The sequence below is a fragment of the Bidens hawaiensis genome, unplaced genomic scaffold (genome assembly GCF_021521415.1).
Source record: "Bidens hawaiensis isolate Kalapana, Puna unplaced genomic scaffold, B.hawaiensis_p1.1 tig00000820_1, whole genome shotgun sequence".
In the NCBI taxonomy this organism is placed as follows: Eukaryota; Viridiplantae; Streptophyta; class Magnoliopsida; order Asterales; family Asteraceae; genus Bidens; species Bidens hawaiensis.
Genome location: NW_027491048.1, coordinates 4,685,724 through 4,708,517, shown reverse-complemented (window position 1 = coordinate 4,708,517; position 22,794 = coordinate 4,685,724). Strand labels below are relative to the sequence as shown.

At 34.6% G+C, this 22,794-nt stretch overlaps 4 protein-coding genes and 1 pseudogene across 5 annotated transcripts; 3 read left to right on the top strand and 2 right to left on the bottom strand.

Moving 5' to 3' along the window:
* The first annotated feature begins 1,406 nt into the window (after window positions 1-1,406).
* On the top strand, window positions 1,407-2,942 carry LOC143540615 (putative WRKY transcription factor 60). The gene is made up of 5 exons (XM_077033629.1): window positions 1,407-1,476; window positions 1,586-1,654; window positions 1,731-1,994; window positions 2,094-2,210; window positions 2,679-2,942. Exons 1-5 carry the CDS (start codon window positions 1,420-1,422, stop codon window positions 2,940-2,942), a joined length of 771 nt encoding a protein of 256 aa, XP_076889744.1. The 5' UTR covers window positions 1,407-1,419.
* Window positions 2,943-7,852: 4,910 nt separating this feature from the next.
* LOC143540874 (cyclin-A2-2-like) lies at window positions 7,853-12,453 on the bottom strand. The gene is made up of 11 exons (XM_077033840.1): window positions 12,439-12,453; window positions 10,346-10,705; window positions 9,912-10,202; window positions 9,386-9,478; window positions 9,171-9,304; window positions 8,955-9,030; window positions 8,813-8,889; window positions 8,709-8,742; window positions 8,472-8,621; window positions 8,220-8,351; window positions 7,853-8,135 (listed from the first exon to the last, which is right to left on the bottom strand). The coding sequence occupies exons 1-11, from the start codon at window positions 12,451-12,453 to the stop codon at window positions 8,082-8,084; spliced, it is 1,416 nt and encodes a 471-aa protein (XP_076889955.1). The 3' UTR covers window positions 7,853-8,081.
* Window positions 12,454-13,043: 590 nt separating this feature from the next.
* LOC143540604 (pentatricopeptide repeat-containing protein At1g11290, chloroplastic pseudogene) lies at window positions 13,044-15,678 on the top strand (annotated as a pseudogene).
* A 1,180-nt stretch (window positions 15,679-16,858) lies between these two features.
* On the top strand, window positions 16,859-19,470 carry LOC143542855 (vacuolar protein sorting-associated protein 36-like). 2 transcript variants are annotated; one of them, XM_077035340.1, is made up of 9 exons: window positions 16,859-17,225; window positions 17,663-18,001; window positions 18,072-18,275; window positions 18,355-18,506; window positions 18,585-18,654; window positions 18,734-18,863; window positions 18,950-19,034; window positions 19,115-19,168; window positions 19,252-19,470. In XM_077035340.1, exons 1-9 carry the CDS (start codon window positions 16,914-16,916, stop codon window positions 19,253-19,255), a joined length of 1,350 nt encoding a protein of 449 aa, XP_076891455.1. In that variant the 5' UTR covers window positions 16,859-16,913; the 3' UTR covers window positions 19,256-19,470. The 2 variants fall into 2 exon arrangements, with proteins under 2 accessions (XP_076891455.1, XP_076891450.1); XM_077035335.1 differs by having other exon boundaries at window positions 18,734-18,869; window positions 19,252-19,469.
* Window positions 19,471-19,735: 265 nt separating this feature from the next.
* On the bottom strand, window positions 19,736-22,215 carry LOC143540594 (putative feruloyl esterase A). The gene is made up of 10 exons (XM_077033613.1): window positions 22,045-22,215; window positions 21,885-21,964; window positions 21,413-21,478; window positions 21,095-21,142; window positions 20,956-21,023; window positions 20,799-20,871; window positions 20,554-20,715; window positions 20,278-20,472; window positions 20,110-20,198; window positions 19,736-20,040 (listed from the first exon to the last, which is right to left on the bottom strand). The coding sequence occupies exons 1-10, from the start codon at window positions 22,112-22,114 to the stop codon at window positions 19,866-19,868; spliced, it is 1,026 nt and encodes a 341-aa protein (XP_076889728.1). The 5' UTR covers window positions 22,115-22,215; the 3' UTR covers window positions 19,736-19,865.
* Between the last annotated feature and the right edge of the window lie 579 nt (window positions 22,216-22,794).

The window sequence follows — 22,794 nt, the reverse complement described above, 5'->3', positions numbered from 1 at the left end:
AGTTAGGCATGTCAAATTGTGCAGGTTCGTGTCATGATTTAGAACATGTTTGAGCTAATATGGGTTATTAACATCTTGAGTTCAAGTCACAACAAGTCAAGTCAATATTAGAGTGTATACAATTTATGGCTCTATGAATCGCTAAACAAGTTATATAAGCCAATTGATATTTGTAACTGTTTAGTTATTAGCTATTAAAAAAACCAATTTGTTCCTTTTTATATTTATCAACAGCTAAATGCTACAAATTAAAGTATAAACCTTATATACAAGGAAGTATTTAGGGAGTTGTAGATACTAAATTTATGATACTTTTGTTAAATAAATAGTTAAATTGTATAGAATTTTCTTCATGTTTATTTTAAATTACACTTCAAGTAGGTCTTCCTACACCTTGTAAAAGCACAAGGTACTTAAACTATCAAAAAAACACGAGGCTCACAGTTAGATGTCAATTCTTACATGTTGAAGAGATAAAATAATTTGCGAATTGACTATTGGATATAGGTGAAGGGAATTTTGGGGGGGGGGGGTTTCAAATGACGACAGATGAATGTACAAATTCTGATGATCTTCTAATTAACATTTCATTATATCCAATATCTGATTTAATAGACTTTGTCTATCCTTCGAATTTAGACAAGTTCTATTAACTTACTTTCGAGGACGGGAAATATTGTCGTTTGAAATTAAATGTGTTTATTAGATGATTTCTATATTTCCACCCGTGACGCCCACGGGACAATGACCTAGTAACATATAAATATTTAAATAATAGACCATAAAATTTGTTCATAATTTCCACGCTTTTAAAATATTTCTTTTCATACTTTGAAAGTTAGTCGGAGGAAGTTTGTCTTGCAATTACCAATGATGTCATCCCACATGACGAATTAAACGTAGTTTTCATATGACGTTTTTTTATCTTATGATTTCTAGTGTAATCTACTTCTTAAGTTTGATTATATGGGTTACGGGGTTGATGATCCATTAACAAAACAAAATCTCTTAATAGTCTAAATATCTCACGGGTTCAAGTCTTGAAGAAATTTAATTTGTATTCTCCGACTATGAAGTAGCACAAATAAAATCCAATCACACTATATTTCAAGACAAAACCCCTAATGGTCAGTTTATATTTCAAAACACATCACTTTTTTTTTTCTTCTAAGAATCCAAATACAAGTCTATTTCTTAATCCAACTTGACTAGTCATGCATATGAATTGACAATTCCAACTACTAATCAAATTTCCCATTTCCTCGAAGTTTCACTCACATGTACCAATAAGTGCAAAAAGACCAAGACTTTTGACCTCTTATCTCTTATGGACTTATCCTCCAGTTTACTTTCTATAAGAACTCAGAACCCTTGTGGGTTTTTTCTTCAATCATTTGAATGTCCTTCAAGCCAACACAAATGGCAACCACCATAGATCTTAATCTTAGTCTTTTTTACCCAACTGAGGGCCCTCCAGTAAGTACATCATTATACTAATTACCTAATTAATCAATGCATGCATTCATACATATACATACATATATATGCATTTGAAGTTTAACTTTTTTTTCTTCTTGTGATTAAGGTCAAGGAAGTTAGTTTTAGCCATGATGACGACAATGACGATGACGACGATCAGTTGTTCGAAAATGAGGTTTGTGGTTAATTACATGAATGAGGAGTGTTTGTTTGGTAATTATATTAAGGTATGGTGTATGTATGAGCTGCAGGCTGACGATCCTTCAGTTGGAGATTTGAGTAATGAAAATACAAAGCTAAAGGAGAAGCTTATTAGTGCATATGGCAAGTACTACTCTCTAAAAACTCAAGTCAAGAAACTAATGCAAGACAAAGAAGAGTTAGAGTGGAGTCCTAGGAAAAGAAAATTCGAAGACACAGTTCAACAAAGCTCGTGGAAGAGGCTGAACGAGGAACTAGCAAGGTCGGAAACTAAAATAGTTTATGTGCGCATAGACCCGTCCGATAAAAGCCTGGTACGCAATCTTCTCTTTTTCTTGAACACTCGCAAATATTAAACAAACACTCTTTTATGTGAAGCATGAGTTCAAAGGGTTGTGTTGTTGATTTTGAAGGTAGTGAAGGATGGATATCAATGGAGAAAATATGGACAAAAGGTGACAAGAGATAACCCATCACCTAGAGCTTACTATAAGTGCTCTTGGGCACCGACCTGCCCCGTGAAGAAGAAGGTAACGTCTCTATGACGAGAGTAGAAACACATACAAAAGATAAACAAAGAGAAGTCGCGAAGGAATTGATATATTACGAAATGACGAAAACTTACATGAGAGTTCTTTTCATAGGGAATTTCTTTGAAAAGATTACCAAATTTCTGAAATTACAAACTATCAGAGAAATTATGAAATTAAAGACATACCGAAATGCTTCAATTAAGGGAATCGTTGATTTATGTGTTTCACACTAAAAAAAATGAAAGAATCGAAAATCACTAATCAGGGAAAATTTTAAATGCGAAATCGCAGGCCTATTTTATGGAATTTGGACGACGGTTGAGCCAAAACAATGTTTTGCCACATTACGTCATTTTATATTTGGGTCCCTTTCTGTCCCGTTTTCCATGTCTAACTAGTCATGGTAGGAGTCGGTTTGATAAGCTCTTTATCAGAGACTCACTCTACACACAACATTGTTCTCAGGTGCAAAGAAGTATGGATGATGATGGTGTTGTAGTTGTAACCTATGAAGGAGAACACAACCATAGAAGCACTATGCAAGAGGCAACATATGCTTTAGCCCATGAATTTGATATTTCAGGTACAAGTGAAAGAATGTTCAACTCCCTAAAACTTGATGAAGGTTTAGTGGAACAAATGGCTACTTATCTAAGTCAAGACCCTAATTTCACTTCAAAGCTTGCAGCTGCCATTTCATCAAAGATTCTGGAAGTAGAAACCTTCTGAAGTATAATCCTAGATAGTGTTTATTCTATTATTCATTGAAGTTTCATTTATGTGATTAAGGGTGCTAATTATATGGATTCATCGGTAGGTCAGTATGTTTGCGGGTTTGTTAGTTGGAGCTTCAATTCGTTGTAAGTCCCGGAGATCCCATGAGATCCCATTGAACATAAATCAGTTTCCATCTTCATTTACAACATTTCAAATAAATGAATAAATGATCTAAATGACTTCATATTAAATTCAATATTATCAAATCCTACATTAATTAGTCACATAATTCACTAAATTACTAAGTTGCTTATTGAAATTATAAGCGTCATAAGATGTCGTGATCACATCATACCGCCAAAATTGGTACCCTTAGGTAGGTACGTATTTTATACATATATATATATAAACATACAATGCCAAGTACTTTCCGTTTAATTGTCATACATAAGCATATCTTGAACGCGCGTGGATCATGTGACGAGTGCCATGGCAAGAATACTGCTGTATGTGAACAACTATTTCAAGTTCGGATAGTGACATATAACACGTATATAAACTTGAATATTTCAAAGTTGAAAATTTTTGTAACGTGTCTTTTTCAGTTTGAATATAATTAGCTCAAGTAATTCATCATGACAAAGAGATCCATATCCACCACACAATATCAGTACCTTAAAAGCGTGTATTCAAACTTGGTAACATTAGTTTTGACTGCACCAAATGATAAGTTTTTTAACTATACCTAATGATAAGTTTCTTAGAGATTAGTTTGCTTGATTGCTTGTGTTTAAGATGTTTCAATTTGCGTACTTATTATAATTGATTAACACCTATATATAGCGTTTGGTTGCTTGTATTTGAACGTTATATATAAGTAGTAATGGTCGGTAATCTAACTGAGGTTATTATAATATGACAATTTACGCGAAAATCATTGACCGAATGTCATTCTGTCAACTTCTCAAATATGCAAATGTTTAGAAACATATAAAAATGGATTATAAAATGCTTTGGTTATTCACACACCCTTTAACTTATTCACACACCCTTGGAACACATACGATCGTATGGGTCCTATATGATCGTATAGGACTTCAGCTTTTGTCAGATTCTCGCAGGCTTTGTCTGATGTGCAGGAACATTCCATACGATAGTATGGATACTATACGATCGTATGACTTGTTTTTTTAATTTTTTTTAACAATTTGCAACTTTTTAAAGAAGTTTTATATATTTGTTACGAACATATATATTATATTTGCAAATTCAATATGGCATATCAATATAAAGTTTTATAATGTATAACAAGTTGTTTGTCTTGTTCGTTCGGTGCGAGACACGTATATTTAGAGGAAAAAATATGTAGCATAAACCCAATTTGCTAGATGAATACTATACCAATTCATACACAACATTCTTGGTGTAACTTTCTTGATATGATAAATAAATAGAATAACAAGATACAAAGAAGCAAAAGAAATATCAAATAACATCATAACTAAACTTCAAACAAGCATCTCTAATACATTAGAAAGAAATATCCCAAAAATAATACAAGTCTTATCCATGTATATCACGTTTGGTTTTAAGTTTTAACATGCACGGTTAAGTCATTCAATTTTTGTTTTGTTTTTTTGTTTCCATACGATCGTATGGGAGTTCATACTATCGCATGACTCCCGGTCAAACTCCGTACACTGCGCCTGCAGGTATACTTTTTTTGTTTTTTTATTCCATACGATCGTATAGGTCCTATACGATCGTATAAAGGGTGTGTGAGTTTCTAGAAGGGGTGTATGAATAAAATGACCCTAAAAGGCTACAATATTCAACAAACGAACCAAATTATGTTAGGTTTTAGTGATAATCAGTCAATATTTATGTATTATTAAAACTGGTTTGACAATAAGTTAGATAGTAATTAATTATATTAATTAATATATGCAGTCGAAAATATACGAATAATCAACACAAAATGAAGCCTAACAAGATCACGGTTACATACGATGCGAGCACAATAATTATTTAATCTAACTACTGATGAGAAAGATATAGCTTGGTTAATGACTAACCGATCGAGACTTCGTGTTCAACGAACTTATGCTAGGTGACGAGCCGAACACGATTACGGGGTTGCAGTGGCGGCGATGCGAGGTGGCAACGGTTTTACAGTGGCCGGCGATGGCCGACTAGAGCGGAAACTGCGGTGTCCGATGGCGGCAATGGTTGCGGGTGTTGAGGGGTATTTATTTTGTGCAAGAGTTACGCAAATCACCCCTAACTTCACATGAACATGCTCTATTTATAAAGTATGGATATGAATGCTTGTTTGCCAAGTGACGGTGAAGCATGCATGCACGACAAGTGGCGATGAAGAATGCATGTGTGACAAGTGACGAAGAAGAATGCATGTGCAACAAGTGGCGATTGAATCATACATGCGTGACAAGTGGCAAAGAAGAATGCATGTGCTACAAGTGGCGATTGAGTTATGCATGCGCGGCAAATGGCAAATAAGGCATGCATGTTGGTTATCAACCGGGTCATGCACCGGTCTCTTGTTTAGTACCCGCAATAACTTTATTATTTAAAATAAACAATATATTATTATATATATTAAAAGGAAGATTAAATCTTCCTCACAAACTTACTATTCCTTTCACTATTCAATTTTTAAGTATTTTATTAATTAATTATAATGCCCACTAGCCATAATTCCATAAGTACAATAATGGTTTTTATTTCTTTCATTTAACTTTTTCTTTTCAACTAATTAAAATATTTAACAAACTATATTTTTAAGCACTAAATTTGAACAAGGGTCGGCTTTACATGTTTTATTTGTCGATTAAACGATTTTCTTATACTTTGTTTTATATTATAGTTCGTCTTCACAATAACCGTAACTTTTTTCATGATTTAAAAATATTCTATCGTCGCATGGTTTTATATCCGTGTTTCAACTTTTAACACCATACCTTTGAAATATCTATTTTGGCTTACTAATTCATGTTTACGAATTTGTGTTGGCGCCGCTGATACTAACCGAATTTGTGTTGGTTCGCAGCTGTAACGTGCCGGTTTTTTTGGTTCTACATATGATAATTTATTGTATTTTGGCATTGACAGTTTATTTCTTTTGTTTAGTTTCGAAGTCGTAACTTGATACGTACTGACTTCACGTCGACCTGTAACGAGTTTATGGTTTAATGTTTTACTTATGTTTTTTGGTCAATTTAACGATCCCCGCGCGAAGCATGGGATCCTAATCCTAGTATATTATTAATAACATGTATTAATAATAATATAAACCCGTTAACGATCATATATATAATTATACTGTATAATTATATATCCATGATTCGTTTCACATATCGTTTGTAATTACCAGTTAAACTCGTTAAGTGGGTTTTAGTTTGTTGCCCATGGTGTAACTCTTACGAGTCATAGCTCGATCGACTGCATTAATTAATCGGACCGGTCCATTTTTCCAACAGATTAAGGGGGGGTTTGGGATTACTTATTTTCACTAACTTATAATTTATTAACTTTTTGTGAAGAAGAATAAGTTGTTTGGGATTGTTTTTGATGTGAGAGGAAAAAATTAATAAGTTACACTTTCATAACTTATTAAAAAGTTATAAGGAGGTCAAATAAGGAACCCCAAACATCCCCTAAACTTTACGACTGGTAGTCTTATAATTTAGAGATTCCTACAAGCTTGGAACTTTGTAGATCATATGAGTGTTATTTTGATACCAGAGTAACTCTAAAGAAGAGATAAATATTACCTTAATTAACTTATGAATATAGAACGAAAACACTCTTGTGATCTTTAAAATGTGCGGCCTGTTATAAGTTAATTATTTTAAATGAAGATGTTTACCTTGTCGACATGGAGGAATTAGAAGGTTTATAATTATCTATATAGAGTAAAAGAGAAAGTTGGTGTCACAAAGTTGATATAAGTTCCAAAACTTTCATATATATAAGATACTTGTGCAACTAAAACATATAATTCAGCTTTGGTCCGTTGGCTTGATGTTGTTTTAAAGTTGGTGTTTCCATGATTTGCCCGGATTCAATTCTTAGCAAGAGGCAAAATAGTGCTTCTTCAAAAAAAATTACCATTAGTCATTATTGTGCCACCAGTTCTCAACAAGGGGCAAAAAATATTTTTTCCAGTTTTTTTTCCATTTGTGTTATTATTGGGACATCAGACAATGTTTTGATAAACATAAATTTAAAGCATTAATAAAACAAGTTTATTATAAATTTAACTTGTAACAAGTTTATTATTTTTTGGTTTAGCTTCGGTGCTGTAACATAGTACCAACCAAATTTGTTTAAGTTCGTCACCGCAACGCGCGGCTTTTTTTAAATATACTAATTTGTTGTATTTAAGCGTTGACGAATTTGTTTTTTTACTGACCACACCATCTGCCCAGCGCGACGCGCCGGGATTACTTAGTTGTAAGTATTTGCAATTTTTAAAACAGTTAGTTTTAGTATGTTATTTTAACTAATAAGTAAAATTATTATTTGATACTAGTGATTAGTGAACACAAAGATAAAATTATACAATGTGTTTTAAGTTTTACAATTACAGTGTAAATTTTTACCATTGCCCACTCCCCAAGCCCCATTTACTTCTGGCACGAGTTCGCCTGCGCCTGTCACCATTCTAGCAGGTTTCTTCAGTCTCGTTCACGGCACCTTTCAGTATCCGCAACAGAGTTTTGGACATTGACCTTTAGCATCAAATGCTTCAGTTTGTATGGTTAAAAAAACAAAATAATATATTTTAAAATATATTACACAGATGGTTCATATGGTACAATGGAATTTCAATACATATAGTACAAAGATTAATAGTATTAAAGAAGCAATATTTGCATCAAATGTGTGTACTTAAACCATTTCAGAAAATCTTGCTTTTCATAACAGTTGTGACATTATGGAAACAACTACAAGTATCAAAACTTGTAACAACATGTGGTTACTTACCACTTACAACATGGAATAAAGAACAAGGAGAAAAAAATAAATCAACAAAAACAGAAAATACAGAAGCTCCGAAAAATGAATGACCCCAGCGGATAATTATCTCATTGTATGTCAAAACTCAAAGCATCAGCAACACGAACACTAGGACAGCGGTGTCACAGGCTTCTTGGAGGTTAATGTTGCAACACTCTTGTACTGTCACAAGTAAGATTCATCAGAACATAACCCAATCACATCCAATCCAATTAAATGAATCAAGTTATGTGACAAGGCATTTACCTTCTGTTGCTTGTACTTTTGGCGTATAGCATGAAGTGGGCTTGCATTGTTAAGTTGCAGATCTTGAAGGGCCTCAACTGCAACTTTTAGTTCTGCTGCCTTGTAACTAGTATAATGTTCCAATGTAGCATTCTGCAAGAAGATTGAATGATCAAGTTGACTTTTTTGACTACTGTATTATTAGCATTCCTTCGGATCATTTTATGAATATAATAACTTGTATATATATATATATTGCAAATAAACACTGACCCATGGATCTTCATCCTGATCTAGTGTCCATTTGGCCAGGTATACTGCTGAGGCTGCTATGAGGGACGGTAGGAACTTTAAGAAACCGTACTCAGTTTGAGTTAACTCAGTTAAATAGTTGGCCAGAAATTCAAGTTCTATGATTGGAGCCTGCATATTAAAACTTGATGGGTTCAATCAATTGTTTCAGTTTCATAAGTCTGTTCAATGAAAGTTTTTAACATTATGTTAATTTACCTTATAAGAACTTTGTGCTGCCAAAAGGAATCTCCTGAAAAATGAAATAGAAACATTTAGCATTTAAAAAAAGGTGTTGATATGTTATCGATACGGATTACAACCTCAAGAACTTTTTGGCAGTTGGAACAGAAAGCTGAAAGCTCAATGCATCAAGTATTTGATGCTCCATCTCCAGTACCTGTTAAGTAAAATCTCAGTCACTAAAATTCAAATTATTATGTGGATTTTATGAACTAAACATACATCTGCTCTTGTGTAGGTGCTGTCAGTGATGAGACAAAAATCTTCAACATGTGGAGCGCAGATTTCTTCGTACTTCCTAAAACAAAATAAATTTGATTAGACATAGTTTAATTATCAGTGGACAATTTTTCACAAGCAAGTAAAAAAAATATGGACTGTTTAAGTAACCTCTAGAAGGTTTATGTGTCTTGATAAAGGAAAAAGAAGAGAACTCACGAGGCAAGGAGCATGCATGTTATACCAAGCAATTGGAGTCTTCGTTTTGAGATACATTTCTTAGAGAGATATAGATCAATGAGAGCAACTGTAAGATAGAATGTTTCTGAAGCTAGCCCATATTCCTCACAGACCTGTATTCAATATAAAAAAACAATTTGATCATACATTCATGTGCAACCTCCAGGAACTAATTATATAAAAGCAGAGCTAACCTCCACAAGCCAATCAATAAGAATGCCCCGCATTTCTTGTGTGATCTCCAGCTGCACTGTTTTCATATAATCAACCAAATGCCTCCACTTAAGCTGTGAAAAAACCAAGTACCTTAAAATAAGTTAGAGAGAAGACAAGATTTCCTTTACAGAAAACAAAAAAAGAACATAATGTGCATAAGTGAACATATATTGTATCATTTCAAGTAGTTGGACTGGCTAATAAGATTCATGGAGTTTCTCTTGGTGTCTAGGTCTTCTAAATACACACCCAGACACACACATAGGCATATAACTATAAAAATATAATAAACATAATGTCACATTTAAGTAAAGAAAGTGTAACAGAAACTGATATTTTCACCCCAAAATATATATATATATATATATATATATATATATATATATATATTATTAAAAGTAAAACCTTGCAACTAGTGAAGTTTGGTTAGTTTTTAGAAATATATAAAAACTCATAGACAACGAAGGTATTAACCGGTGAAGGGAAGTCAACAGCAATTCAGACCTCTGCAGTGCGTAAATTGTCATATATTTCTGCAACATATAAGTTACACATCTGAGGACCCTTGTGCTTCAGATCTATGTCAATAATGGACTGATCATTTGAAGCTTCCACTTTGCTGGTAATATTGCTTTCTCCTGCATTATGAAACAACAAATTGTGTATATGTGGTTGAATTGCTTTATCATTTTCTGCAGCTTTTTCCTTTTGCTTATGAATCTGAGGGTCGATCCAAATAGATAGTGCCACGCTGTCATTCTTCTTGGCAGTACATCTTTCGACCTGCTTGCTAGCCTGACAACAAACAACATTATCAAGAAATCAAAAGAAAAAACTTAAACGGCGTGGTGTACATTGTGACCAATTGTCATTGTTTGATATTGCATAGACAAATAACATGTTCTATTTTTAATAAACTAACTTATACAAATATGTACCTTTACTTTTTTTGCAATGGCATCCTTTTTGCTAGAATCAAAGGGATTGTTGGTGACATCCTTAAGAACGGCCCTTCTCTTGGTTCGGACAATGGGGGCAGCATCAGTAGAAGACTTGTTATCTGATGATGTTCTTTTGGCTTTTGGTTGAAGGGTCTGCTTATGATCTGGTTTCACCGCATGAGGTAGTGGTGGCAGACCCCCCGATGCCCTTAATGCTTTTGCACAAGCTCTAGTAACTCGTCCAGTTGGCACTTGGTGGTTAGATGCAAGTACATTTTCACTATCCATGTCCCTTTGCCTTGAAGAAGATCGGTGGTACCTGATTTCAGATTGAATTGTTTTCCATGAAATCTGCACCTAAAACATTCACATTTATGTTACTAAGCAACTATAATCATACTTATTGTGGCACACGATTATGGTCCACTTGTTATGTGATCGAAAATGTAAAACATTTGAACAAACTAATGTCAAAATGAGCAGTGACAGTAAGTTTCCGTCATGTTCGGTGTAAGTATATGGCATAAAAGTTAAAACTGGTAAAAAAATCCAAAATGTGTAAGGTAATGCATAAAATGGTTACCGGTCTATAATTCCCCTAAGTACGTACAACGCATATAAACTATAAACTCATTCCACAATATAGCTAAGACATTATTATTGTAATACAGCAAAAATCATCAACCAATAATCAAATATGAAAAATCCATCATTACTGTTCCTATCTCAAATTCACAACTTTATTTACCAGTTGATGTCTAATTGCTTCAATTTTCTATTTGTTGCATCGAACTCTTGAAACCAAAAGTTAAAAGCCAATTATATAAACAGATCAAACAAAGTAATGAACCATTTTATATATCAACACAGAACTCTTCTTTCTGTGTATAAAAGTGTATTGGCAGTGGCACTTCCACTAACACATTTTGTTTAGAATCAAAGGCGAAATCAAAACGAAATGTTCGATTTTATGATCCTTAAAAGGGTCAATTGAGTAACCTCGGTGGATTATAATTATAATTATAATTATAAACTTAAAACCGTTTCGGATCCACATAAGGTAGATCTCAGAAACCTAAATAAAATAAAATTAGGTCAAATTATCAAACAGAATTAACAGATAAAAGAACAACAGTTTCACTAGCATAATAAATCCATTTATAATAGAAACTTGCTAAAACCAGAATCTGAATAGAACAAACAAACCAACCTTAGGGCCACATATAAAATAAAACAAAATAATTCTACTGTTGAATGTTGATATAGCACTTAATTAAATAATGAATTAAGTACAAAACAAAACAGACAGATTGTCGTTAATAATAATAATAACGAAGGAGCGTGAGAATACAAATAGTGTCTACCGAAAACAGAGGTTTTATTATCTCCAAGGCAGCAACTTAGGGTTTGTTTGTTTGTTATTCATTCATCTAAACAAATCGAATAATAAAATTGGAATCAATGTATGAGGTCACTGACACTGCATTTGGTGAAGAATGGACTAGTCTGGAAAGAATAATGGAGCCCTAGAGATACATCTTGCGAGAACCATATAGACTTGCTGGTAGTAGCTAGCAATGTGTGCTGGTGTAGTGGTGTGTGAGTGAGAGATACATAGTACGTACGTTTGTGTGTATATATAGAGACTGTATGTATATGTTTATGTATATGTATGTATAGAGAGGCGGGATGTATTGTTTAAACTTCGAAAATCTTCTGGAGAATTATTTCCTCCACGTTTCACGAAATAAATAAACTATGGTTTAATGTTATTTATGTAAAAACTAAAGGGGTGTTTGGGATTGCTTATTTCTATTAACTTATAACTTATTAACTTTTTGAAAAGTAATAAGGTGTTTGGGATTACTTATATTGTGAGAGGAAAAGTTTCATAAGTTACACTTTTGTAACTTATTAACTTAATGAAAAGTTATAAGGAAGTAAAATAAGGAATCCCAAACACCCCTTAAATATTAGTAGTAAATAGTTACTTTGATTATCTATAAATTAATGAATGGATCCTTGTTAACAAATGTTTATTTTCTTAGTTTTTTGTAATGATTTTTAATTTGATTGTTCACATGTTATACCTTTGGTGAATTCATTTTATAACTATTTGTATATTTTAAATCTTTTTGGTGAACGATATTAGCTTCGTGGCAACGGTAGCTTTTTCAAAAGGCTATGATAGTTAGTCACTTACCAACTTCTTTGTATCTAGTTCGATTATAGAATAGGTGTTCTCCCCCTTTTAATAAAATACTCTTGTTTGATTTGAACCTGATACCCCCAAAATTTTAAACTAAAGTAATAATTTGACTAAATATGGATAAATAACTGACACGTTACCGCAACATATGCACTGTCGTTTTTTTTCCAACTTTTTGTGTAATGATTAAACTGAGCAACTATATAAAATAAAATTTAGAGATAACAATATTGTATATGTGAATGTTATTATTGAAAAATTGATGAATTCCCACTCTTTAAGCCCTCACGCATGTTAATACATTAGCACCCAAAGGGGCTCTATCCCCCTTAACGCCCCTCAACAAAATCCTCATAATGGTTTAGCTAATGAAATGGTGCTAGGGTGCCAGGAGCGCCACCACTTGTGAGCTGAGCTTGAAAAAACAACTTATAAGTTAAGCTGTAGACTTGTTTCGAGTTCTTTTTTCAAAAGCACAAGCCCCTTTAAAAATCATCCATCTTGAAAACATGATCCTTTTGAGATTGGCCATAATATCATCCACTCTCGCACAACAATAAAAATGACTACTTCAGTGTCTGCTTCGTTTCAAATCAGGCAAGAAACCAACAACAAACCAATGCCATCTTCTCGCATCCAACACACACTAGCTCAAAGAACCCACATCCCAGCTCACATTTACAAACACCCAGCAGCAATCCTCTTAGAACTCTGCAATTCAATCCAAAAGCTTCACCAAATCATCCCACAAATAATCAAAAACGGTCTTTATCAAGAACACCTCTTTCAAACCAAGCTCGTTAGCTTGTTCTGCAAGTACAACAGCTTAACCGAAGCCGCCCGTGTATTCGAACCAATTGAACATAAAAACGATGCTCTTTATCACACAATGCTTAAAGGGTATGCTCAGAATTCTTATATTTTTGATGGGTTTTCGTTCTTTTGTCGTATGATGGACGACGGTGTGCAGCCGGTGGTGTATAACTTTACTTATCTTTTGAAGGCTTGTGGTGAGAGTTCGCTTGTTAGCAAAGGGAAAGAGGTGCACGCGATGATGATTGTTAATGGGCATCAAGGGGATGTGTATGCTATGACATGTGTGGTTAATATGTATGCGAAATGTCGATTAATTGATGATGCATATAAGGTGTTTGTTAAATTGCCTGAGAGAGACGTGCTCAGAATGGCTTTGCGGGGAGATCGATGGAGTTAGTTTCACAGATGGTAAGTGAAGGATTAAGACCGGATCCCGTCACAGTTATCTCCATTTTGCCTGCTATCGGTAATCTTGGTTATTTTAAAGTTGGGAAGTCGGTTCATGGATATGTTTTGAAGTCAGGGTATGACCGTCACGCAAATGTTGCCACTGCGTTAGTTGACATGTATACGAAATGCGGGTGTTTAAGCATGGGGCGTGTGATATTTGACAAGATGAGTAGTAAAAACGTGGTCCCGTGGAATATAATGATCGGTGGTTATACAGAAAATGGTAATTATGCTGAAGCCATATCTCTTTTTGAGAAAATGTTGGACGGTGGAGTTAAGCCAACCGGTGTGACCATTATGGCAGCTCTACACGCGTGTGCTGATTCGGGTGATCTTACACGCGGGCAATTCATTCATTCATTGGTCAATGAATTAGGTCTAAATCGTGATGTTTCGGTCATGAACTCTTTAATCTCCATGTACTGTAAGTGTAAGTGTGTTGACATTGCTGCTGAAATATTTAAAAACATGAGAGAGAAAACACTCGTCTCATGGAACGCGATGATACTTGGATACGCGCAAAATGGTCAAATAGTCAACGCTTTGAATCATTTCCGTCTCATGAAAATAAAACACATCGAGCCTGATTCATTCACCATGGTAAGCATCATTGCAGGCGTAACTGAGTTCTCAGTATTACGCCAAGCAAAGTGGGTCCACGGGGTCGTCGCAAGAACTTATTTGGATAAAAACGTATTTGTGAAAACCGCGCTTGTAGACATGTATGCCAAATGTGGAGCGATTACTACCGCTCGAAAGCTATTTGATTTAATGGATGACCGACACGTAACAACATGGAATGCTATGATTGACGGGTACGGGACCCACGGGTATGGAACGGAAGCTATAAAACTGTTTAAAGAAATGGAAGCTGGAGACATAAAACCAAACAAGATAACATTTTTATGCATCATCTCAGCCTGTAGCCACTCGGGTTTTGTGGAAGAGGGGTTTGATTATTTTTCCAAAATGAAAAACGAGTATGAGAACGAGCCGACAATGGATCACTATGGGGCCATGGTTGACTTGTTAGGTAGGTCAGGTAAGCTAACCAGGGCTTGGGATTTCATTCAGAACATGCCCGTTGAACCCGGGGTCAATGTTTATGGTGCAATGTTGGGTGCTTGCAAGATTCATAAAAATGTTGAACTTGCAGAAATGGCTGCAGGTAGATTGTTTGAGTTGAACCTGAATGATGGTGGGTATTATGTACTTTTAGCTAGTATATACGCGACGGCTTCGATGTGGGATAAAGTGAGTGAAATCAGGGGTAAAATGGAAGAAAGAGGGATAAAGAAAACACCTGGTTATAGTTCAGTTGAGTTAGAAAATAAAGTTCATACCTTTTATTCTGGAAGCTCATGGCATTATGATTCTAGCAAGATTTATGATTTTCTTGAAAAATTGGTTGATAAGATTAAAGGTGTCGGTTACGTGCCTGCTAGTGATTTGATGCATGATGCAGAAGATGATCTGCAAGAACAAATGGTGAGTACTCATAGTGAGAAACTCGCTATTGCTTATGGGCTTTTGAATTCGCGTCCAGGAACAACTATACATATTAGAAAGAACCTTCGAGTGTGTGGTGATTGTCATACAGCGACTAAGTTTATATCACTTGTTGAAAACCGAGAGATTATTGTACGTGACTTGCATCGGTTTCATCATTTCAAGAACGGAGTTTGTTCCTGTGGAGATTATTGGTAACATCTCTTTGAGGCGTAATGACATTCAACAGCTCCATAGCGGATTTATGTTTCAACAATCCCAACGGAATTCCCAAAAATCTTGTCTATAGCAATGGCAATATGCGGATCCAAAGTTGCGCATCTACTTTTGCCCGTGTAACAACAATTAATGCATACGTAAATATGTGTTATATGTGACAGTTTACCTCTGCTTGTGTATCACCAATTCATTCATGTATCATCCGAATCATGGTAAGATACAAGTGTACAACACAAACGCGTGTAATACCATAGTTAAAATATATTTTGGCTTTTGTTGCTCTTTATGTCTCAACTATGGTCGGAGTTTTCTCATATAGTCTCCAAATATACATAACATGTTATTGCTCAACTCAACTATTAACCAATTTTACTAAACAGCATAAGTAATTTCCAAGACATAAATAAAAGCAATACTTGATGACTATAAAACGACTTGCTAACATGTTCATAACTGGATCAGTCATAGATAACTAATTTATATTTAACTATATAAACACATGACAAGCTCAAAATAATATGCAACAATACCTTTTTTTTTTTTTATAATTTAAGTATAAAACCTTAAATAGTTGTATATAGGGTTTAAAGTATCAAACTGATAATGTTGTTATATAATCTTTTGAAAATATATACATTGATTTTCGATTCAATCACATGATCCAGTTTCCAGTAGGGGTGAGCGATAGCCGAATTGTTAATCAACCGAACAGAAAACTGAAATGACCGAAAATAACCGAACTCTTCATTTTATGCATTTTTTCCTCAATTTCATGTATTATACGTATTAATAGTTTAGTACTATCATTTTTCATCTATGTATATCTCTATTTTATGTACTAATATCTCAATATATATGTATTCATTCATTTCATGTAGTTATACCTTCATGTCATGTATTTAAGCATTCATTTCATGTGTTTTTAAGCAAAATTTTATCCAATGTTTGATATCGGTTATTAACCGAAATTAATCGAACCGAACCGCGCACATCCCTAATTTCTAGTCATACTATTACTTATAGCTGACATTTTAAAATAAAAGCAGTTCAAATACACGGAAAGTGATTTGTGATAAACAAATGAAAAATACTTTCCGTAATCAACCAAAAAGGCATTCCAAAACTTTTTTTGCTCGACAAACTAAAAATACTTCTATAAACCATTTATACCTGCATCTTAATTCCCTTTAAACAATCCATTAAGAGCATAAAAACCTATTAAGGAAAAAGAATGAGTTTATCTAATATCTAAAACATGTCACTACATAGTAAAAACCTATTTTGTACATTCATCCAAACTTTTATCAGTCAACATTAATATAAATCTCCCACTCAAACAAACAAACACCAGTGATCCGAACAATGGCCGGAGCGTGGCTACTAACGGCGGAAACCACCACCAGCGGCCGTCCAGTCCTCCGCCCCGGCGAAGTCGAATCCTCCTTACAACCCTCCGTTGACCTGGTCAACGAAGATAACCCAAATCTCCCAATTCTCAAATCCGGTCTCATCGTTCTCACCACCCACCGTCTCATCTGGCTCCCTAACCCAGAATCAGCCACCCCTTATGCCACGTCATCTCCGGCGGCTGTCCCACTCGCCGCCGTGACCCATATCTTTCACTCCAAGAAGTCAATTAAGGGCATGTTCGCCAGCCCTAGGGTTAGGTTTCAGGTATCAAGATTATTATTATTTTTTTTATAAAGCTTACATTTTTATTATTTAAACAAGCCCGGCTAGTAAGATTTGCTGTTAGTTAAAGCAAGACTTTATAAAACAAAACCATTTACGAAACAAACTGAACATTAAGTAATAAAATTATAAAATTTAATTGTTAGGTTGGTTATTAGTTATTACAAATAAAAGATTATGAAAACATAAAACAAACCTTTAACTGACGAGACATAAGCAAACGAACGTAAATGAACACATTACCAACATTTACGAGCACAAATGAACGAACGCAGCCTATGTTCATGTTCGTTTATTTAACTAAACGAACAAAATTAAACTTCTTGAACTGTTGGCTGAACATTTGGTTCGTTTACAGTACAAGACGAGACAGAATTTCTAACCGACCCTAAAAATTACGTGATTGTAATTGAATCCAGGTATCAATTACGCCTGATGGAAAAGTGCAAGAGAGGGGTTCTAAATCAACGGTAATTACATTGGTTTTTCGTGGGAAATCGGATCCGGATTCGTTTGTGGGGAAGTTTTGGGAGGCGTGGAGGGGGAGAGCGTGGGAGGGTTCGGTTTCGGGTTCTGGGGAAGGTGGATCGGGTCGGGTTGAGTTGGGTGATGGCGGTGGGTCGAGTAATGTTGATACCGGACTGGCAATCAAAATGCCGGTTGTTGGGGTTTCGGGAATTTTGAGAAAGGAGCAGGAGATGTGGGAGAGTACTGATAAGAGCTTGCAGGACGCATTTCAAGATTTAAATGCTTTAATGGTATGTGTACAATTATATGTTTAGGGTTCATTGAAATGTAAATTATTTAATAATAGTATTTGTTGTTTAGAATAAAGCTAAAGATATGGTGGCATTAGCCGAGAAAATGAGGCAAAAGCTTCTGTCTGGATCATCTTCTCAAGCTAATGCTGCAAATGATGAAGAAATGGGTTCTAAAGAAGAAATGCAGGATTGGTTGTTAAGTGTCGGTATTGTCTCCCCTGTCACTAAAGAATCAGCCGGCGCGTTATATCACCAAGAGTTGTCCCGTCAGGTTTTACTCCCAGCTGCTAGTTTTGTATTAATGAATTCAAATTTGAGAAAGTTTTAATCCTTTTTTGTTATAAATTTAGTTGGCCGATTTTGTGAAAGTTCCATTAGAGAGAGCTGGTGGGATAATGAATCTGATAGATGTATACTGTCTGTTTAATCGGGCTCGAGGAACAGAACTAATTTCACCTGATGATTTGTTGCGCGCATGTTCACTATGGGAGAAATTTAACGTGTATGCATACGGTCTTGCATTTCTTCATTTTCTTGAATTAGATTACTAATATATGTTCGTTTGTCGGCTTAATTGCAGTCCTGTAATGCTTAAGAAGTTTGAAAGTGGTGTTATGGTCATACAAAATAAGTCTCACAGTGACGAAGAGGTACTGAAATTTCAAAACCTTTTTATGTGTGACGTGACATAAACATAGGATTTACTAGAATTATATGCTGCAAATGTAGGTGTTATCTAGGATAAGATCATTAGTACAAAAGCCTGATGCATTAAAAGCCGGGGTTAGTGCCACTGATGCTGCAAGAACACTTGGAATTGCTCCAGCTATGGCCAAAGAGCATCTGCTTGCTGCTGAGAGTAAAGGTATATATTTTGATTAAACTTTAGTGACATATAATATACAATATCTAACAGTATTTTTTTTTATATTGTTTTTTCTCAAGGTTTTCTATGTAGAGATGTGAGCCCGGATGGTTTTCGTTTCTATGTCAACATATTTCAAGACATTGATCCTAATGATCCATACTCGTAAGTCATCATCATGTTTATGTTCATGATCTTGATAGATTTTTTTAATGATTAACTGAAATGTTGTTGCTTATGTGCAGAGTGAGAGAATATGGAGTTTATGATTCATGGATTCGTGCTGCACTTGCTTCCAGGTGCCGGTTGTTTTCCACTAGACGTTGTAGGTTATGCGGATAATCCATGGTTTTTTTTAACTGATTGTTTTCTTTATGTGCAGGTAAGAAGGAGCCTGTATCTTATAAAAGTTGGTAAATTCAAAGAAGATATGGAAGAACACCTTTCATACAGTCCAATAAGGAGAATATGTATTTTAGGAATTTCTCCTGATTTTATTTTGATTTAAATATTCATTTTACGCATGGGAACATGAATATTTAACGAGTCGGTTGAATACAAAAGGTAATTAATTTGTACACAATTTTGAGTTTCTTTCATGTTACGTAGACAATTGTATTTTATTTTTTTACTAATAGACACCACAGATGATTGCTTTCGAACAGACTCTTTTGTAAGCTATTGATTTATTCCTAGTGTTGATGACTTGATGTTGAAGTAAATTTGACATCAACATAATGTTGATGTAAACAATGAAAAACACACCCTGTGAATAACAAGTCTCAAGCTTGCAACCATTGATTATAAAGTGATTGTTAATAAAGAAATTTGGAGCCCAGTCATGCATTTTGCATGCCTTCGATTATGATACAACAAAAAAATTTCGAACATGTGGAAATAATAAGCGACACAAGAACTATACATTATACATTATACAATTTTACGCTAAACCCTAAACCTTAAACGCATACATACACAATCGTGAGACAAGTTGATTCACTGAGCGCTCACTTTTGGTTCCTTCTTCAAGGCAAAATTACCATTATTATCTACTTCTCCATAAGAAGCAAGATCAGGGGTCATAATAATGCTGCATTTGCTTGGTACATCACACCCCATTTCAACACCAAAGTAAGTCAAATGATCTGAAATACTGTTTCCCGACACCGATCTGAAAATATTCAACGGGCAGTTAAAATTTCATCATTACATATATATATAATTAAGTTGTTTGACCTACCTGCTACATTCAGGGTCTTCACCAGAACCATCACAGATGATCTCAACGGGATACGTAAGAAACCCTAATCCAATGTTATAAACCCATACCTGCAAATGGAAAGAAAATAACATATTTGAAATGTATGTATAGAAAAGGCTAAAAGTGTAGAAAGTCAAACACGATTACTTCTCTTGGAAAGTGATGATATGTCTTATGTGGGAAATAATGATAATAAGGAGGCAAATGCGGGACTAGATCGTTCGCATGTGTCACTCTAAACGTATTTGGTACAACTTTACTATAATATGATGCAAAAGCAGCATTCCCGATTCTAGGCTGTCCAAAGGTTGTAACTTGAACGTTATTTGATCCATACATAAACTGTAGAAGCATAAACAATCCGTTAATATAGATTCAAAAGATACAGAATAAATTAAGGGGCGGAATAATAATGATAGTTACCGCAAGATCCAATCCACAAAAAACCGCCATTGCCCCACCCATTGAATGTCCAGTCACCATAATTTTAAGGTTTCCATATGCGTCTTTTGCTCTTTTAACACCATCAAGAATTCCCGAACGCATGGCTGTATTACTGTAAGCACTAAAAAACCCATGATGGACCTGAAACAACGAAACCAAAGATGAAATTATAATAATAATATCGCATGTGCAAACACAATAAGCAAAATCGTTGCAACAAGCACCTTGCCGTCTGTGCAACCGGGATAGTCAAAGTCAAGCTGCTTCCAGAACAGATCCGCAATCCAGTTCATTATACTATGATCATAAATAAGTTACTCAAACATAAACCGACATATAAATGAGCAACAGTTAATCATTATCGATATTCAAAACCAATACCTGGTTTCTTGAGTGCCTCTGAATGCAATAACAATAGCATCAAGATCATCTGCAACCCCAACAAATGCCTGCAATATAGTATACAATCAACATCAAGTTATCAAGTTAATGCCACTAAAGCAGTACAAACCAGATGCACCTGCAAGCAGTTCTGAACATCAACAATGAGCTCTATAACTTCAAATCCCTGATTCAATAAAACACCAAACATTAGCATTATTTTTAAAATTGTTTTGTACTTGTAATTTCATTTTATATTCTTAAAAATCGAACACATTGTGCAGCTGTTACATAAGTTCAACGTGCTTTTACCATAAACTTCAAACATTTACAATAAAGTGACATGTAAACAGGCAACCCCCTTTTGAATAGCAAAACCGATCCTATTAAACACGAAGCTTTGAGACTTATGGGCCGAAAGATTGCTATGCGAAATAAATTATACACCAACAAATACCTTGGTTAGACCATCACATCTTGAACAGGTCCATGTAAAAAGATCCGTTAAATCCGAAATGTAAACCTGCAATATCCCACAGTAATATCTTATCAACTTATTATGTACACTAATTCCTTTTATAGTATATAATTAACTATGCAGTTAACGCGGAAAAATATTAAATATCGGTCAAGGTCCGATATTTGAGATATCGGTAATTTTAAAATTTAACAGTAACAATTCAGTATATTCTCCCATCATTAACAAATTAACCTTTTGCAACTTACAAAACACGAACAATTGTAGCAAGTAGGAACTGATAAGACTTAAAACATTAACATTAAACACTAAAAACTGACAAGACTTAAAAAACTTATATCGGGAAAATTGGTAATATTGGTCAATATCGCCGATAATATCGGGACCAATATTTTACCAAGGGACTGATAACCGATATATATATCGAGTGCAATTAATAAACAGAGCTTACTGCAGAAGCATATTCCACCATAATTGTGGTGAGTGTGTGATTGTACAGAGGTGAGTCAACCTTATGCTTGATTTTAAACCCTGTGTCCATAAAAAGCTTGAATTTGATATAAAGTAATAAACTTTAGGGTAAAATTAAGTCTTAGAATTGTTGTTGTTACCTCTAGCAGTTGAACCAACAACAAATAGAGAAACTGTAATAAGCAATATTATCCACCATCTTTGCTCCATGGATAATAATAATAATAAAGAAAATGAAAGAGTCTGAAGTATTAACCTAATTTGATTGTGGTTTTGTATACGCAATTGTACTGAAATATTCAGGTTATGTGGAACATGAATTTTGGAAGATATTGAGTCGTGTGCTTGCAGTACATGACTCTAAACCAATTCTATTTGCACCACCGTTATCTATTATTATTATTATTATTATTATTATACTCCTTCACGTGAGCGACAAGCCAGCTTTCTACCGCGCCATTATTTGTCGAGCATGTTTGGGATTGAGTTTGAAAACAACTTATTGACTTATTAGCTTTTACAAAAAGTCAGATTTAAGGCTTTTAAAAGACTAATTTTTTATCATTTTAAAAAGTTAAAATAAAAATGATTTTTGTGATACTTATTGTTTTCAAACTTAATCCCAAAATGTTCTTCTTTCCACATATTTCTCCATCTATCAAGGTTGGGATGGTGACATAGACACTAAGCTATCAATATCAACGATATATCGATGCTATATCAATGATATATCGGTTCTCGGCCCACCAACAGCATATCGGTCCAAAATATCGCTTTTAATATCGGAGCCGATATTATGGCCGATAAGTACCGATATATCGGCGATATTTTACTTTATGTGCCTCGGCCATCTCACCGATATATCGGTTGGGCCTGTTATGCGTGCTTTT